Source organism: Osmerus mordax, chromosome 17, assembly GCF_038355195.1.
Source record: "Osmerus mordax isolate fOsmMor3 chromosome 17, fOsmMor3.pri, whole genome shotgun sequence".
NCBI classification, from domain to species: domain Eukaryota; kingdom Metazoa; phylum Chordata; class Actinopteri; order Osmeriformes; family Osmeridae; genus Osmerus; species Osmerus mordax.
The window spans coordinates 4,365,965-4,385,575 of NC_090066.1; the positions used below are offsets into that span (position 1 = coordinate 4,365,965).

The 19,611-nt window shown below is 41.5% G+C and overlaps 1 protein-coding gene across 5 annotated transcripts; it reads left to right on the forward strand.

Moving 5' to 3' along the window:
* The first annotated feature begins 1,646 nt into the window (after nucleotides 1-1,646).
* Nucleotides 1,647-18,614, forward strand: gata3 (GATA binding protein 3). Of its 5 annotated transcripts, none has more exons than XM_067254606.1 (6): nucleotides 1,647-1,787; nucleotides 7,613-7,971; nucleotides 9,146-9,658; nucleotides 12,048-12,193; nucleotides 14,042-14,167; nucleotides 16,932-18,614. In XM_067254606.1, exons 2-6 carry the CDS (start codon nucleotides 7,734-7,736, stop codon nucleotides 17,217-17,219), a joined length of 1,311 nt encoding a protein of 436 aa, XP_067110707.1. In that variant the 5' UTR covers nucleotides 1,647-1,787; nucleotides 7,613-7,733; the 3' UTR covers nucleotides 17,220-18,614. The 5 variants fall into 5 exon arrangements, with proteins under 5 accessions (XP_067110707.1, XP_067110709.1, XP_067110710.1 ...); XM_067254608.1 differs by lacking the exons at nucleotides 1,647-1,787; nucleotides 12,048-12,193 and adding exons at nucleotides 7,175-7,483; nucleotides 12,253-12,293; XM_067254609.1 differs by lacking the exons at nucleotides 1,647-1,787; nucleotides 12,048-12,193 and adding exons at nucleotides 7,175-7,483; nucleotides 12,253-12,293 and having other exon boundaries at nucleotides 9,146-9,601.
* The last annotated feature ends 997 nt before the right edge of the window (nucleotides 18,615-19,611 follow it).

Consider the following 19,611-nt stretch of genomic DNA (forward strand, 5'->3'; position numbering starts at 1 on the left):
GTGACTTTGGACTTGGCCGTACCCGTGCTCAAAGACATTAGTGAACCAAAAATGGCCTCAGAATCAAAATGGAGCCTCTCCCGGCTGGCTTGTTGAAGATGATGTGTTGTCATTCCCCCAGAAATGATTTTAGATAGGTTACTTTCTCCAGAATGCTCCTTTCGTCTATCATGACGCACATTTATGTCCTATGTTCAAATAAGCATGAGTAAAATAGTTTATTGCTGTCACATCTAACGTTATCCTAAAATGAGTGAAACGAATTGTTTCTTCTGATAGGCCTGTTTTATTTCTTCAGACTCTAATAATCATTTAATTTCATTTACGAAATGTCATAATGATCTATGAAATAAACAGAGGTTTCATATTTGTTTTGCATTCTATCGAAGACATCAATGTGTGCATTTATCATGAACGCATATTAACATTGCTTTATATTAAAATTGCAAGCTATTAATTTAAAAATAAGTAGCCTACTTTATTTACGTTCGAGGCATCTTATTAAATCATGACTATCTGTTTGTGTTGTTTTAATATCATATTAAGATAACCCAATGCAATACTAATTCTATAAATGAAAGCTCCCTTTTTGCCCTGGAAATGTTGAATTATTCATTGGTTTAAAAGAAAAATTTTGGCTCACTGCATCTGTAAATTTATACTGCGACGTTTTTCCTAATTATCTTTAATGTATTACCTTAATTGAATTTCTTTTCCGAAGATAGATTTAGCTGTGATAGATTTAGCTGTGATCAGTTTACATTCTCCTTCAAAGAGTCAAGGCGCAACGTGAGAGATACCAAGACTCAAGCATAAGCACATCTCTCTCTCTCTCTCTCTCTCTCTCTCTCTCTCTCTCTCTCTCTCTCTCTCTCTCTCTCTCTCTCTCTCTCTCTCTCTCTCTCTCTCTTTATCTCTCTCTCTCTCTCTCTCTTTATCTCTCTCTGTATATCTTCCCCCTTCTCTCTATCTATCTGTGAAAGAGGACAATGGCAATTTTTTTGTGATACCCTTTTCAATCAACCATGAGGTATACTCATCAGTCGAGTAACAGTCACGAATCAATTCGGACCATATTCTATTGACAGTTTATCAAGAATCCTTGCCTTTCCTTCCAGCCTGTGCTACACAATGAAATACAGGGCGAAACATCAACAGACAACCACTCATTAGTTGCCGTTCGTTTTTTACACATTGAAATGAACACAGAGCATGATAAATGTAGCCTACACCATTTGCGTAACAAAATAAACCGTGTGTGTGTGGGCATGGTGTCCGTGTGGCCCACCGTCCGCAACATATCATTTTTAGGTTACACTATGACAACCGTATTAACTGTCTGTAGCTATTATGCCTAAAACACGAGAAGATAAACACAGGAGATGTACACCACAAATAGCGGTTCCTTATTCACTTCCTCATTATTAAAAAACAACAACAAAAAAAACAGACAATATGGCTCTGCGTGTATTCGTTTTGTTACAATATTGTTTTTCCTCCACAAACTCCGCCGACCCGGAAGAGCAATGGTTTGACTATACAGTAAGTACGGCAAGAGAGTGTGTGCTTTGGTTGGCGTGTAGGAGTGAGCGTGCGCGAGTGTGTGTCTGATTGTGCGTATGTGTGTGTATGTGACTCTTCGGGCTGAGGGCGCGCGCCTTGTTTTTTTCCCTCCAGTTCGCTCTCTCTAAATGCCATCGGCGCTTCGATCTCCATGTCACTCTTCCCTCACATCTGCAGCCGATCAGAAAAAAACAAACCTATACCCGCCAACCTCAATTCTACAGGTCAGTAAATATTTTGACTTCTTTAAAGCCTGTATGACCGTCTACTTTGTCCTCCCACGCATAATAGGTTACAATGTATAGTATACCCTATCAGCAGAAGGCACACCGGTTCTTGTCAGGCTCCACTGACAGTATTTAACATAGGACTTTTTTCTGTTAATATGTAATCTGGCAACTTTTAAAAAGACTTAGAGATTGTGCTGATTTTGTGGTTAAAAAAGAAATAAAAGAAAATGCACACATGCTTTACATTAAATCCATTGCGATAGACCGGTTAAACAGCTTCATTTTCTCAAAGGGTATAAAGCTCCCTTGCAAGTCTGTCAAGTAAAAATGTATGGATATTATGGTTAAAGCCACATAATGGTTTATTTTCACTCTACCCAATGTGTTCTTGAATGTCATGCTGGAAGGGATATTTTGGCAAAATAATGTTCAAAAGACAAGCAGTCTGTGATGCTGGTCTTCCGTAATGCTTATTCACGCAAATGTACGTTCTCTAGTGTTTAATTCAGCCCAAGAAATATATTCTTAGAATATTTACCTACCTCACGTTTCCCAGAAATACCGATGATCAAGGATTGTAATGATCTATTACCACCTGAGTTGGTAGGCAGAATCCCGTAACCCATGAAATTGATCTGATTACCTCGGCATTGGGTCATAAAAGGAGTTGGATTTGCTGAGGCTGCATTTCCCGCTTTCTATTTCGTCTGTCGTCGATATGGCTTGATTTGGAGAGAGTAGCTGTTACATACAATGAATAGGATACGAAATTAAGGGCATCACAGCGCACTGTCATGGCCAAAGCTCAAGCGCTTATTTGCATGCAGAGAACAGAACGGGCTGGGACATCGCGCGCCGTTCTATTGATTTACGCTGAATACTTCCCCAACAGCTGTGTTTTCAAGATAGCAAGCCTGGCCACTCGCATATTCACGGCTTGTAATGCCTTTTAAACCAGGATACAATCTTCCATAAATCTCCAAATTAAGCCACGACAGTAATGGACAGACACAGTGGTTTAAAATGTTGTTATGTCGAAAATTCTTTGTTTGTCTGTTAATTACCCTGTCAAATTATTAGGCTACCTGGTGCTATCATCAGCAGTGAAGAGTGGTTTGACCTATGGCGATAAGATTTGTCCCCGAGATTGTACACTTTAAAACAACCAAATGTCACATAGGCCTATACTACAGCCTATATGATATGTGTGTGTGTCCATGCTTGTGTGTTTGTGTGTGAGTTTAATTTCAGACAATACTATAGCTAAAATGAAGACGTGGCTCTGGATGGCCCGTTAGAAAGTGGCATGCAACAACAGATTAAAATCACGCATGAGTTGTGTTAGGTATGTCACTTATCGAGGATTGAAAATTGACTGTACTAAAAAGATAACATGTACTCGAGGTACTGTTCATACACTGAACTCATTTCAATGCTTCTAAGAAATACACCTCATTTCACAAGTTTCACGCGCACAAGGCAACATTTCATGCCCTCATTCAGGTTCTAAGAATCAGAACTGGTTCACATGAGGCTAAGCAACAAGAATATGTTTTTCTTGAATAGAAAGTATGACTGTAAGGGTGGCAAGTATGGGTGTCCTTAGTCATAAAATGCTTGTCTGATTCTGTTTCAGAACATTCTAGATTTATGTTATGAATGTAATGCATTATCATTATAAGAAACTACATTGATGATACACTTAGTATACATCGTCAACATTAGTACAATATTGTTATTAATTATTGCAGTGTTATTGTATTTATTACTATTACTTTTTCAATAACATGTCTGAATGTCTATTTGCCTAAGGCATAGGCTACGTGTAGCATAATAAACATCCTGATTTTGTTTTCTCTATCACCATTCAGTTGTAGTGATGACTGGGGTGTGCCTATTTAGTTTGAACGCGTGAGAGTTCCGCACGCTGCCCGCTGCCTGGGGCCGTGTCCTCTGGTTCACCCTGGCCCTTTGCCTCGCGGCTGTTTGGACAGCTTTACCTGCTACATAGTATGGAACTGTAAAACCTAAACCCATCAAAAGTCTTCTAAGCCAGATGCCGGCACTTTAATTAAATTGTATCTTTGGGCCTTTCCCCTTTTCATGATGTTGCCAACATGGGTGTTATGCCTTTCTTTAGATTCAGAGGACAATCAAGCTTTAACTATTATACACTATTATTAGGCTATCTTGTGTAAAGTAACCATAGGATGCAACATAGTTGGCCACAATAGTATAGAGCCTGTTATTTCTGGAAAATATCTACACAAGCTAAAACCTCCACTTAATTAATCATTAGTTATTGATTTGTAATTCCGCTATTAAGGCCTGAAATATTATAATTAGTATTAAAATTTGACGTAGCCCATAGGCCTATCCCAACAATTATTGTTAATTTCAGTACTAGCCTGCAAGTTGTTGTGTTAATAGTTTAGTGGTAAAAATTGGTAGCAAGTGGTAGCAATTTTTATAAGCAATGGCAATGCCATTTTTATGGGCCTATTTATATTCAAAAACTGTAAATATTCTTTAAAAAACGACCCAAACACATTCGTCCAAATTACAAGTAGGACTATTGGGATTAGCCAGAAAATGGACGTGATAAACAAAGAGACGTTATCTTTAAAGTTCATCTAACACACTGACAATGAAATAATCCTGCGATGTCTTAAATTCTCACCCTTGGTAAAATGTGTGATGTGTCCTGATGTTAATCAGGGCACTCTGACATAATCACTCAGAAATTATCTCTGCAATCTTCTTCTATGTCAGCCACCACTAGGCGAGGCTAGCCCACCGTGCCACCAACAACATTTATGAATGAGATTTGCGGACGCCATGCAAGTTTCTATGCTTTTGTGTGCACATTTATTTCATATTTTTTGTTAGAATCGTATTTACCTGCATGCATGCACGCACACACACACACACACACACACACACACACACACACACACACACACACACATACAAACGCACGCATACACATACATAAAGCTGAACCCACTATTTTCGATTCTTGTTGTGACAGTGTTGGGGATTATCATGACAACTTTTACGGGACCAGTTTTATTCGGCGCTCTGACGTAGCCTATAAGCTTATGTTTCCGTCCTTGACACTGAGGCTGGGGAATCAAGGCATGGGATATGTTCCATGTACAACTCGGTAAGCTTCGACACATCCAGTCAAAAAACAAAAAACCTAATAAGGATTTTACATTTACCATCATGTGTTGCCTCTGAGCACCTATAACGGATAGCCTGAGCGTACTTGTGGATAATGGCCCGCGATACTTTTCAAGAGGATAATTACACAGGTCCGCTGACAGCTCGACAATGGAAGAGGGATTGTTCGGTGCGAAGCGGTACAGCAGTTTCCATCCAAGTTCAGTCTCAGGTTCGCTTCAGGGAGATACACGCGTATCCTGCAGAAGAAAAATATATTCTTTGGCTAAATCAGCAAATGCGAGTTTGATCGGCCTACATGCATGCATGTTGAACTTTGAATTCGAACAACGGCCGTTGTAGACCGCAATACAACACTCACAAAATATGGACATTTCAATGTTTCTAGACATACCCACAGGTTTATAGACTGCTATAAGATCATTTTGCTCAGGCCTATTTGGTCCCTGCACCTTCGTCAACCGCACCAAGAATATCAGAAACAACAATGCGTAGAATTACCAAGTTGGAGTTTATTGGCCAACACAGGCTAGAATTATATTTGTCATCGATTTAGCATAGGCTACTTCAAGATAAATACAACGAAATCTACTAAATAAAATTGGCAGAAATGATTAATTTCATTATAACGGCTTAACAGAGCCTACCTGCTGATGGCTAATAGGACGACATAATGATAATTATGCATGCACAATGAAAAGGCACGGGCATCTCTTCTCCAAATGCCTGCGTGAACCACTGTACAGCTCTCGCGGACAGTCTCCATTTCCTGGCTGTTTACTCTTGTGATGACGTCACGTCCAGTGGCGTCGCCTAGGCTGCCAGTGTCAGTGGATTGCACAGCACAGAAAGAGCAGCCCCTTATTCTACAGTTACATACTGCCAATCGGAGAGTATGGGGTAGCCAAACTGGGAATTAGACACACAATACCTCCCCCTAGGGTTGCCCTTCCTATGGCCGTGCAATCATGTGGAATAATGTCACAGCAACATGCCTACCTGACACTAGGCTATAGAATGATGATCTGGTCTGATGTCTGTATGAACAGGCTACAATTTAATTAGTCACCTATAGATGATATAATAGATCCCATGCAGGACCGGACGTCAAGAATTCGAACTATATCACGTTACGTTTAATGCAGCCGTCTCTTTTTGAATTAATAATGACATTGTCGTTTATTGGTTGTCTATCTGTGAGCTAGAAAAGGGAATCGACCTGCAATTAAGCGGGAGAATATGTAATGTAAAATTGGCTTCACAGATCCTGTTGGCTTCACACACAAGAATATTTTTTTCCCCACCGTGCTCGGCCTCTCCTGTGACCATGCCAGCCCCTGCTTGCGCTAGTAAATCAGCCCAATTTGGGTCCATCATTAGAATAATGTGCCTGTCACCGCGAGAGGACGCACTGTCACAGTTTTAAGAAAGTTTATCCGTAATCCGCCCTTGCTCCAGCAGCACGCGTTCTGTGTAGCCATTTCTCTCTCTGCTTTAGCAAGCCCGGTTATTATAAGGTAGAAACAGAGACTAATATGTTTTTCTTTGTACTTTCTTTCAACTTGATATTTTGAATGCCTGTAACATAATCCGAATCAAGCAATGTACAGGTCCCACTGTTTTACTTAGCCTACATCTCAGAGGACACGGGATAGGCTAGACATTTGTTCTGTACCGAGTTCACTATGCAGATTCATTTGTGTTGTTTGCATCACGTATGTCTGTCGAATATACCGGTGCATAGGTGCATGACATATTGTTGTACAAATAGAATGTAATTTAATCGTGCCGTTTTTTTAACGGAGTTTCCCCAATTCTGTACATTCATATAATTCTTCATACAGACCAAACATTATTGTTGGCCTATTATTTTGTATTATAATGAATGGCAATGTTTGCACAGCATAAAACATTCTTGCAGTTCTTGGGTCATCTTTCCTGGCCCACTTTATTCAATTAGGGCGACAAGGGCAGGCCCCTCCCCTCTTGATGATACTGACAGACCCTCTTTAAGTTGCGTCGCGCCACAGCTGTCTGCAAGCATTGGCAGCCTGGCGCCATTCTGAAAGAATGCCTTCACTGTAAAAAAAAAAAAAAATAGAGAGAGAGAGAGAGAGAGAGAGAGAGAGAGAGAGAGAGAGAGAGAGAGAGAGAGAGAGAGAGAGAAAACTGAGCGAGAGAGAGACATACACACTGGGACGGACTGAGTTCAGAGAGAGAGAGAGAGAGAGAGAGAGTCAGAGAGAGAGAGAGAAAGAGAGAGAGGGAGTAAATGGAGAGGGTTGCCACTGCGCACAAACAGAGATTTGATCTGTGAGTTTAACTTCGGTGCTAGTCAGTGTGCAGTAAGCCATCTACTGCAAACAAGCTTGCTTCTAAACATACCTCAACAACTTGTTGAGTCGGCTTAAAATTTTAACTTTCCGTGGAGAAGTTGACGACTTTAAGTAGGACTGGATACAACTTTGGACCTATTTATAACAACGAATCTGCAACATTTTAATGTATGTTAATTTTACATTATCTTCATTAAATGTATCTTTTGGCAAATTCATATGTGAGTCTCTGACAAATGCTCGTATTAACATCGGGGATTTAGAAATAAACAAAGACGCTCTTCTCTTTATCTCCAGGTGAACGAAGGTGACGACGGAACCTGTGGATATAACGAAGCAGGATTTTGGACAGATATTTTTTCGTATTTCTTGACCTGTATCGTTTCCCTCCGGTGTGCATGAACGTTTGCTAAAAGCAATGGAGGTAACCGCGGATCAACCACGATGGATGAGCCATCATCACCCCGCGGTGCTAAACGAACAGCATCCCGGTTCGCACCACCCGGGCCTCGGCCATTCATACATGGACCCTTCGCAGTATCCCCTTGCTGACGATGTGGATGTACTGTTTAATATCGATGGACAGGGGAACCACGTCTCTCCATACTATGGAAACTCAGTCAGAGCCGTCCAGAGGTACCCACCTCCTCCACACAGTAAGTACCTTTTCAGAAAACTTTGTTTGCACGTATTATGAAAGTTTGATCCGTGAATTGTATCAGTCAGATTATGTAGTAATATGTGTATTTGTAAGTGTATTTGACTGTGGCCACACTTGATTAAGTTATACAATTGCAAAAATTGCAGCGAAGACTTCTGAAACTATATCTCAATCAGTTGTAATTTTCTACTTAGACTGAATACTATAGTACAATTTAGGATCCACAATGCGCTGTAATTCAACGTCAGTTGTTTATGTACATTATTTAAATATCGCTTCCTTTTGTCGAGACAGCTAATGCTGTCTATAATGCATCCACCGTTCAGCTCGAAGTTTTGTTTGTCTCCAAACTAACGAATATGTGGATATACATCACGTCAGGCCCTACTGAAACATAATGGTCTCAGCTAAACGAGACTGTGAGAAATAATATTTTTCTTTTTGTTACCCCAACATGGTGTGTTACAGGTCAATTACATGTTAAAGCGAACAGAACAGACCTAATAGAGCTATTTCTCGAATTTATTGACATGACTTCCTGGACGGTAGCGAATCACGACCCGGTCTCTCTAGCGAGGTTTCATTTTTATTTTACTCACTATACCCTAACAAGTAGGACCTACGTGCTGAACAAACTGTGACAACAGAATCAATGGCTGGATTTAGGGCAATTAAAAAAACTACATAATCTGAGGTAGCCAAATCCCCAAATACTTATTCCAACCGTTAGGCCTGTTGCAGTATTTATATTTTCGTATAAGGCTTTGTTGTAGTCTATCATGTTGGGTTACAATCGAAAGGGTAATTTAAACTGTATCCATTGGAGTGTCAGTGTCTAATTTTGTCCTGCACAATCTCATATATCTCAATTGTATCGTTGAAAGGGGTACTTGAATTAGATATACAAGTATAGGCCTATTTATCTGGTGGTTTCCAAACCTGAATGTTTAAGGACTTGAAGTTAACTATCTGCTGATGAAAACGTGTTGTATGTTGTACTGGCCTTATATCATATCTTTAGCTATCAGCTATCAGCTACTGAGTTACTTGACATAATAGGCCTATAATGTAATTTCAAAGAGAAATACCAAGTGCAATGAAATGATTCAGTCATTTTGCATGTAGATACAATGTTTGATGGTCCTGTTCTGTTCTCTGTTGCCTAACAGGTAGCCAGGTGTGTCGGCCCTCTTTATTGCACGGTTCCCTGCCGTGGCTTGAAGGAAGCAAAGGCATCGCCCCGCACCACAGCACTTCCCCGTGGAACCTGAGTCCTTTCCCCAAGACTTCGCTGCACCACAGCTCCCCCGCTGGGCTCTCCGTCTATCCGCCGACATCCTCCTCCTCACTGTCCGGTGGCCACTCTAGCCCACACCTCTTCACGTTTCCCCCAACCCCACCGAAAGATGTGTCTCCAGACCCGGGGATCTCCACCCCAGGCTCCAGCTCCGGCCGCCAAGAGGATAAAGAGTGCATAAAGTACCAGGTGTCCCTGGCCGAGAGCATGAAACTGGAGTCAGCTCACAGCCGAGGCATGGCACCATCCGCCCACCATCCCATCGCTACATACCCATCCTATGTCCCTGAATACGGCCCCGGCCTCTTCCCACCAAGTAGCCTGATAGGTGGGTCATCTTCTAGTTATGGTTCCAAAACAAGACCAAAAACAAGGTCCTGTTCAGGTAGGCGTGCGCTTTATTATATTACCATTTGATTTAACCTTTAACTAAGTTCACAGAATGCTCCCATGATAGATATCTAGTTCCAATCTGACCAGATCATCAGTGATCATCATAACGATTCTTTCTCTACACGACCAACCTCTCTTATTGGACTTGTAACATGTCTTGGCCATGGGCACAGTTGACAGTCAGGAGGTCTTTCTTGATTCTCTACTGGCCAACATGTTTTACTCAACATTATAGGCTTATCTAAATGTTGTCTCCAGGGATTGAAGATTTGTTTGAGGTAGCCATGTATTTTATGATTTGTGAAATCATCAATAGAGGGTTGAATCGACATGCATAACAATGACAACAATACTACAACACATATAATTAGTTAATATTATAGTAATTTTAGTTTTCCTTATAGATTCAATTACTAATATTTTCAAAATTATTTGCATTTTGGAGACTAGTTTTAGACTACTTGACACCGGTCTAAATATTCAATTTTGTTACGTTTGTGGTCGCACTTAAATGGGCAGTGATTTATGAGGCATATCACTTAGCGACTAATTCAATTAAGCAATTTAAAGCACATTCCACATAAAAAAAGGTTTTCCATTTCCCAATGTAGAATTAAGTACACTGAATGATATAACATCCTTATTTCCAATGACTTTTGAACAGTCATGTGCCCATGCTTAAATAGATTTATCAGTTTGATTTATTTTTCACTTTCACTCGTTTTCATAGAGAGAAAGGGACACAGCTCTGACCGAGGCCTCCGTGCCTGCATGGCTGTCTCGCGCCAGTTTATATGTTTAAGATAATCCCATTACTGTCAGACTGGTGCACGCGACAGTTGCATTGTTTACCCAGCGCCAGTAACTTTGATGGAGTCCGGATGCTGGGCTGCATTCAGAGGGAATAACGAGTGAGCACTCTCTGTGGCCGGGTGCACAACAGGCGAGGGGGATATTAGTCAAACACGCAGGGGTAATTATTTTAAAGGTTATTCAGGCACCGCTCGAACCCAGTTATCTGTAATGAGATTAATATCAGTGCCACATGCTTGGCTTATATTAAAACTCTGGATTAGTCGATGCATATCGTCAGGCATATCCAGTATCGTATTTCCTATTCGCATGAATACAAACAGAAATTTGTATAATTTGTGAATAATTTTATTAATTTAGGGATATGTGTGCTGCTGCATATTGAGCATTTACATCTCTATTCAGTCGTCTTAATCGCTTCTTTATTAATGGGGTGATATCAGGCTATGTGCTTCCAGTTCAAAATTGCTGTTTTACAGAAAGCAAACAGACAAGCCGAAACCGTACAGTGGTCTCCTTTAACCCGGAACACGCATTGCGCTATGCAAAACCGGTGGTGGCATATTCTCACAGGGCCATTGTGTAAAATACAGATATTTTGCCGCATTTTACCGTCCCCTCACTTTGAAATCAGTACCGATTCAACGTCATCGGTGTCTACAGATGCCCTTACTTCTCTGTCAGACAAAATCCAGAAGTGACTCTAAAGAAGTGAAGAGGTTTTTGCAAAAAAAAAGGGGAACTGCGGATGCGTAAATCGCAAAGGCACCAAGTACAATACTCCTTCTATATTACAGTACGCGCCTATGCTTTCAAATAATCTTGCCGCAGTACTCGTTGTTTCAGTTTCATTGACTAGGTCTGGGACACAAGACCCTCTTAATGAAACTGCTGCACGCCTCTTACCTGTCGGTGTCACTAGAGCAGTGTCAAACAAGCCTTTATATTTTCTTTAACAATTAGACCATAACACATTTAAATGATTAATACAAGTTTTATGTTGTTAAGAGAGGTTGTGTTCGTGAGAGAAAATTTGTTTTTATTTCGCCAGAAAAAATTCCAGAAATAATGTCGTGTGAATTGAAACCAGATGATAACATCTGCAGCCAACTTGATTTGTTTGCCGTTCATGTACAGATGCTTCCATTTTGTAAAAATAATAAAACAATAGGTATACTACTAGAAGTCCTATAAATGATATACAACTGTCTAATATTCGGAATGCTATTCATAAAATCGTTTTTTTGGTTTGTTTATTTTTGTTGTTATATTATAGCATGCTACAATTACAATGTTTTATGTTTGTGTACTATTCAGAAATATTTTGATTGTTATAATTTTTTATGATTATGTAGTATAGCCTACTGATGCTTAAATAAATAAAATACATATAATCAAGAGCAAAACAAAATATGGAAACAACGATGTTATCCACTTTTCCCCCTTTGCTTTCAACAATTTAAGACAAATAGCCTATTATGTTGTTGCCTAAATTATGTTGTTAATAGGGGCACACTGACCTCGGCGTTCTCTCCATCTCTCTCTATATGTATTGTGTCCTTTTTCAGAAGGTAGAGAGTGCGTTAACTGTGGAGCCACGTCGACCCCGCTGTGGAGGCGGGATGGCACGGGTCACTATTTGTGTAACGCCTGCGGACTCTATCACAAGATGAACGGGCAGAATCGCCCACTCATCAAGCCCAAGCGACGACTGGTATGTTTCTGCCACCTTGTATTGATGACACTTCCGTCTCTCTCTCTTTCTCTACCCAGGAAGAAGTGTTAGCTGCAGGAAATTGACTCGCCAAGTGCAGGTCTCACTTCTTTTAGATATAATAGCAAACTGCACAATGATTGTTATTGTTATGAATGATATTATATCATTTTATGATTTGCTTCATCCTTATTTGCATATGGCCTATCCTACCCCACAAAATGGTTATTTTTCATATCAATAACAATAAAATTACAAACAAGGATCGGTAGCTAACTTAGGCCTTTAGGCCTTGCTATTACATGCTATTATTAGCCCACGTATGCCATGGCATATAAAGTTGAAACAAAGCAATAGTCTTTAGTCTAATATTAAACAAAAACAAAAGTCCATACTGGGCCTATAGGCCTAATTATTTGTGTTAAGCAAAACTCTGCATTGGGGCTTATTTGAGGAGAATTCCCCAAAAGTGCTATGCAGTTTCTCTTTATATTTGGCGAGGCAGTAAATCGTTCGCATGGACTGCTATTCTAGCAGCTCACTCCTGCTCTATCCCTTCTCTCTCTCTAATGTGAAAACCCGACTTCCCAGGAAAAAGCTGCCGGATATCTGAGCAGCGCAGATAAGTCGCTTTTAACAACATAGCCCGCTTCCCCAGTCTAAACATGAAGGGGAGCGGGGTCCGAATGAGCTCGAGGAGCTGCCCAGGGCACGCAGGAGTCACGACTAGAGATTGTTCTTTTCGGAGTTTAGGGAATCTTTGCAGAATATTCATAAACGGCAGGAGAGAGATGGGATGAAGATGGATAGAGTAGACAATAGATACAGAGAAGAAAATGAAAAACGAGTAGCCCTTTAAAAGTGGGCATGGGCCTAGATGTCTGGGCAGAGTTTGGTAACACTGCAGTCATAATTATGTATAGGCCACGCTTTGTTTGAGCGCGAAATTCATTATTCAAGTCACACTTGAGCATAGGTTATGAGGTTACCAAATGTGAATAATCAGACTTCACTCTAAGAGATAATGCAGTGTATTTCGTTGTCGATGGTAGTGTGTCCTCTTCGGTCTTCACGTCTATTGATTGTTTTAGAGATTATAACATCAATGTCAGATCACCCATGCTTGCCACAGCCGACTGGCGCGTAAATGTGAAGACATTTTCGCCAGACATGTCCAAATTAAGTTATATCTTATCTTAAATGCAAATCAGTTAATAAAATCCTGCCAAATTTCAATTATTTGTGTAACACTTTAGGTTAGGCTACTTGGGAATTAAACGTAACGTCTATCAATAAAATCTCATCAATAGAATCACTATGTCCTTTCAAGCAGTAGACCTAGCCTACATCTATTTTTAAACATAATTTGAAATCACTGATAGTGGAGATTACTCTAATAATTTAAGATAGCATAGGTTTACAGACAAATGTGTGACACGAATAAAGGACAACTTTCAAAGATTTTGATTCGTTTAAACGTTACTTAATTAAAAAACTGCTGAGGTTGACCTTTAAATATATCTACCAAACCAACTGTTAGGCTACTTAGACATTTAACTGGAAATGTAATCAGATTTAATAGGTCCCATTCAAGCCAATGCTTTTATGTGTTCTGTAAATATTTACTCTTGAGAGAGTATGTGCGCTTGCATGAAGCTATTTTTAGTCTCCAGTCAACGCAGCTCTGTTTTGGAATTTCTGTATTTTTTTTAAACTATTTTCAGCCACTATACATAGCTTTGAAGAACGTCAATATGACACTTACCATTCTAGAATCAATAAATATACTTACATATATTATACAAAGTTTTTTTGACTGACGTTTTTTTCACTCTGTTTTTACTATAGTCCGCAGCAAGACGGGCAGGGACATCGTGTGCAAACTGTCAAACGACCACGACTACACTTTGGCGGAGAAACGCCAACGGGGACCCCGTGTGTAACGCTTGCGGTCTATACTACAAACTGCATAATGTAAGCAATACAGCTGCCTGTACATTATAGTAAAGATATCTACTAACTTATCTAAGCATGTCCTGTGTCTCATGTTCCTTCCCTTTTTTAATTTTTTTAAATTTCTGTTCACATTCATTCTCTCTTTTATCTTTATTCATCTTTCATAACGTATACAACTTATAACGTCCCTCAGATCGACATTTTTATACAGAGCTTGAAACATTTATAGCATTTTCGCCTATTGGGAATTGGGGGCACTGGTGAAAAGAAATATAATGCATATGATTTATTGGCAGTAAGTATGAATCTAAATGTAGAGGAGCCGAATTAAGCCCACAGCCTGGCTTTAGAATATTAAAGAAGAGCTTAATTAAAATTCGATTAATTTTCAGGCCGATTTTATTTTAGGCCTTTGGATCTACCCGCATGTGGGAGTAAAAGGCCCCCTCTGACCACCAATCCGTCTGATTCGTTTTGGGGCACGAGGTGGTTACTGCCTCACCACATCATTTCACATACTCAATCTGTGGACCCCAAGGACTAGTCCCCCCCCCTTCTCTCTCTCTCTCTCTCTCTCTCTCTCTCTCTCTCTCTCTCTCTCTCTCTCTCTCTCTCTCTCTCTCTCTCTCTCTCTCTCTCTCTCTCTCTCTCTCTCTTTCCCTTTTTTTTCAGCTTCAGCTCAGTTAACTGCATTTTTTATATTACAATACAAATAGAACATACTTAATAATATTATTATTATTATTGTTAAGACTATTATTATTATTATTATTATTGCGATACTATTACTAGTCCATTACATTTCCCCATAGATGGAGAAAGATAGGCAGGACATTTCCTGCAGAGTCGATCTGATGAAGGTAGTCTGTATCCCATATCCTTACTCCCAGGCCAAAAGGATCCGTGTACGTTCTCCCGCTTGTCACGCAAACGCTCCCTGTTAAATCATTTTCCTATGTTGCGTTTGGCAGATTTCCTAAGACTAAAGAAAGCGTTTTGGAGTGAGATTATCAAGACAAATAAAAATATTTCCCAGTTACAATAGCATTTGAACTGACCCTGACCTCCATGTAATTGGAAATGAGTTTGTTTTGGTAAAGTCATTTTTCTGTTGTTTTTTTGCTCACTTTGAAATGAATGCCACATTTTACATGGCCTGCTAGCCTAGCCTGCATGGTGGTAACACCTGAGAGAGGATCAGCAATAGCACTAAATGTAATAATTTAGTGTAGAGCCAACAAAAATGCCTATGACAACAAAAGAAGTTGCTTCTGTGTTGACACCCAAATCACAGATCCACCTGCCCTGCACGTAGAGTCAGGGTGTATGTGGTCAACATGAGATCACAGGACTACAGATTCATGTGGTTTCAGGTTATGTGACATTTGGAGCAGTGCTATTTACTTTGTGGTGGTCAATGTGTCGAACGCTATATTGTTGGGCTTTGTTTGATGTGTCAGGGGAAGAAGATGAGAATAGGTTTGGTGTGCCTGGGGTTTCCTGTGCTGAATGGCAGGCACCTGAGCATCAAAGCCCGGCCCGGGCCTAACGTATCCCAGCCCAGCCTAGCCTAGAAGGGAAGCAGAGACGCCTCTCTTCTGTGCACAGGTTCACAGTGAAACCACATCGTTCAGGGGCCACAGCTCTCTGCCCTGTACTAATCACCTAGGCCACTCTGATTAGAGAGTCAGCAGAAAATGGCAGATTCTCAGAGCACAAGTTAGGGCGAAATCCCCGTCCCCATTTCCCAGGGAAGTGGTCCTAAAGATCAGGGAACCAGCCGGCCTCATCCACCTCCCTTCATAATCTTGCCTAGAGCCGGAATTCCATCATCCGGCTCTCATTCCGTGCTAAACCTGTGCTGGAATATGACAGGCTGGGCCATTTTGGCCTGGAGTTGGCCAAGCGGCAGCAGCCATGCAGGGTAGAGGGTGGAGAGGCGGACTTGGCTGATGCTGGCCGTCTTCATGGCCATGTGTCTCTGTGGTCGGTTGGTTAGGGCTTGGCTGCCAGACTCTCCATCTCATTTTTACTCTCTCTTTCACTTTCTCCATCTGTCTCTCTCTCTCTCTCTCTCTCTCTCTCTCTCTCTCTCTCTCTCTCTCTCTCTCTCTCTCTCTCTCTCTCTCTCTCTCTCCTCTCTCTCTCTCTCTCTCTCTCTCTCTCTCTCTCTCTCTCTCTCTCTCTCTCTCTCTCTCTCCTCTCTCTCTCTCTCTCTCTCTCTCTCTCTCTCTCTCTCTCTCTCTCTCTCTGTCCTCCCTGGCATGGCCGTAGCCTCAGATCCAGCTTAAGGGAATCAGCATTTCAATCCAGCCAAACGTGGACATGTCCTGACACTCATATACACACACAGAAAGACACACACATATAAAAACACACATATACACACACACACACACACACATACATCCTCCATCACCCCCTTTACTGCCTAACCAAAGGAAGGCCAGATTTCCTTCATAATAGGACTTCATTACATATCATTGTCTCCCTGACTATCCCACCTCACTCAATCTGAATCCTTTGGATGGCCCTCTGACATATTTTCTTGTTTATTTCTCCACAAATTCATTGTTTTCCTGTCTGTACTTGTTTTACACCTGATCTAAATACACAGAGAAACATGAATGCAGTTATTTTATGTTCAGCCGCTCTATGACCTCTGCGTCTGTAACAGCGTCACTAACCTCCAGACAGTCGTCAAAAGATCTTTCTAACGACGGATAAACATAAAATGTACATGTTGTGTGTTGACCTTTGTCCATCTTGCCTCTTTCCCCAGATTAACCGACCTCTCACCATGAAGAAGGAGGGCATACAGACCAGGAACAGGAAGATGTCCAGCAAGTCAAAGAAGAGCAAAAAGTCCCACGACAGTATGGACGACTTCTCCAAGAGCCTGATGGACAAGAGCAGCTCGTTCAGCCCGGCCGCCCTGTCCCGCAACATGTCCTCCTTCCCCCCCTTCTCACACTCCGGCCACATGCTGACCACCCCCACGCCCATGCACCCATCTTCCAGCCTGCAGTTCGCCCCCCACCACGGCAGCATGGTCACAGCCATGGGCTAGACTCACTCCCACCCCACCCCCACCCCCCCCACTACCACTCCCTCCTCTCTCCACCTACCTGGGGCCACATTCCTGACACCGATCCTCCAATCTCCTCTCCCATACCCTGATACCTGTGCTACTCTGCCTCCTTAGCTGAATGACAGCCTAACTGCTCTCCGCTCCGCCCCTCACCTACCGCTGCTTGGCCAGCGAGCCTATCATGATCTGACCTCAACGTGGGAGTGAGACAGGCTTTAGGTTCCTTTCGCTTCAGTTTTACTGTATTTTTTTAATAAATCAAATCCAAACCACCTGTCTGCTGTGTGAAAACTCCAGCAGACCGACTCACTGACTGCTGTTTTCCAACGCTTGGGAAGATTTGTCTCCTATTGAGGAGAAAGGAGAGAGCCTGTTCTCTAACCTTCACACCCTCTAGTAGACTGTTCCAATACAGCTGAGATCTCAAGAATCCGGAATTTTATTTGTGTACAGAAAAGCCATTTATGCCGTCTCCCTCCCCAGCTCTCTACTTCTCACCACACCCTGTATGACAGGACCCTGCCCCCCTTGCCCCCCATCCCCCACAACCCCCCACTTCCCCTGTCCCCCATTCCCCAACCCCCTTCCACACAACCTCCCTACAACCAAACCTGCGCTGTGAGAGGAGGAGACAAACATTGAATATATTTGTACAAATTGTATGAAATACAATACATTTAATGAAGACTTTTTGATTCAGTAAGAAAAAAAAGCTAAAAATGCCCCCTCGGGCAGCTAAAGACCAGAAGGGTACGAGTCACAGATGGAGAGGCTATTGCTAGAGTGGAGAAGACCTCTGCTCCCTTCATCTCCCTAACAGATGAAGACAGAGAGAGAGAGAGAAAGAAATGGCGTGGAGAAAGAGTAAAGAGAAAGAAAAGAGCGAACATGGACTGATAAAGGAAAGGCCTCTACTTTTGTCTGCTGGAATCGTGTTTGATGCATTAAGCTTGTAAAGAGTATCTATTGCTCAGACTGCAAGCGTCTCATTTTTGGATGTGCTATAGGTCTCGGGCAATTGGTTTGTGTTCACATGCTAACACACAAACACATATACTCTCACAAACACAAACATTACATACACACACACATGCACTCACACACACACTGCCACATTGGATCACCTGAAAGACTTTTTTCCTGCCCACAGATTATATGCATTGTGAAAAAGTTCCCGTATTTGTTATTTGTATGTATAATTCAGAGTACCAAAAATACGAAAGAAACAAAGATGTAGAATTATTTCTTTATGTTATGCAGACTGAATGGTTGTAAAAATTTAATAATAATCACTAGTGTAAAAAATGACTGCTTTTTGTTTCGTAATTTTTTTCCTCTTTGAAAATAATAAACTAGTTTAATCTCTGTTGACATGTTAAACTGTGGTTCAAGCGCATCATTCTTCCTTTGGTGTGTGTGTGTGTGAATGTCTGTGTCTGTATGTGCATGTGTAAATGTCTGTGTGTGCGTGTGTGAAGCCTGACACACTGTGACCCTCAAACTGCAACACCCTGGCCATTTTACCCAGCATGCACAGCAACCACTTGTGTGGTGGAGAACAAACAGGAAGCCTGGAAATAAACAGTGGCACAGGAGTGGCTACAAAAGGCAAGAGTCACACAGCCTAAGTCAGTCGCTGCCGTCCAGAACTGAAGTAAATGAACAACTTGCTATCTCGCAACAGAAGAAACATTTACATTTAGTCATTTAGCAGACGCTCTTATCCAGAGCGACTTACAGTAAGTACAGGGACATTCTCCCCGAGGCAAGTAGGGTGAAGTGCCTTGCCCAAGGACACAACGTCATCTGGCACGGCCGGGAATCGAACTGGCAACCTTCTGATTACAAGCCCGCTTCCCTAACCGCTCAGCCACCTGACTCCCAAACACCTTCAGGTGACTGAAGCATCTCAGACCTGTCCCTGCTCAGCAGATCAAGAGGAGACAAGGTTATGTTCACCAGTTAAGCTCATATTTACAACCAAAGCTGCACTGAATATATTCATAATTGTTCGGAAGACATGATTTGAATAACTTTTATTTTGAGATGTTCTACATGACAGAATGTGAGGAGGGGGAAGTCACTGGTTTCAACCACAAACAAAGTCATTATGTGGCCAAGCTTCCTCAACATTACATTCATCCAATCTCTTCCTCGTTACAGGACAGCAAAACTAAAGCACCAAAACAGTGAATGAGAGTTCAAACAAGAAAGTGCGTTTGGTTTTCCAACTTTACTTCAGTGACACACCATCTGGTCTGTGTTTAGTTCCCATATACTGTACGTTGTAACTTCATTCCAGCCAACTTAGTTAGGAATTTAAGCTGACACTGCTAAATCCCACTCTTCACAGTAGCTTCCCAGTGTGGTC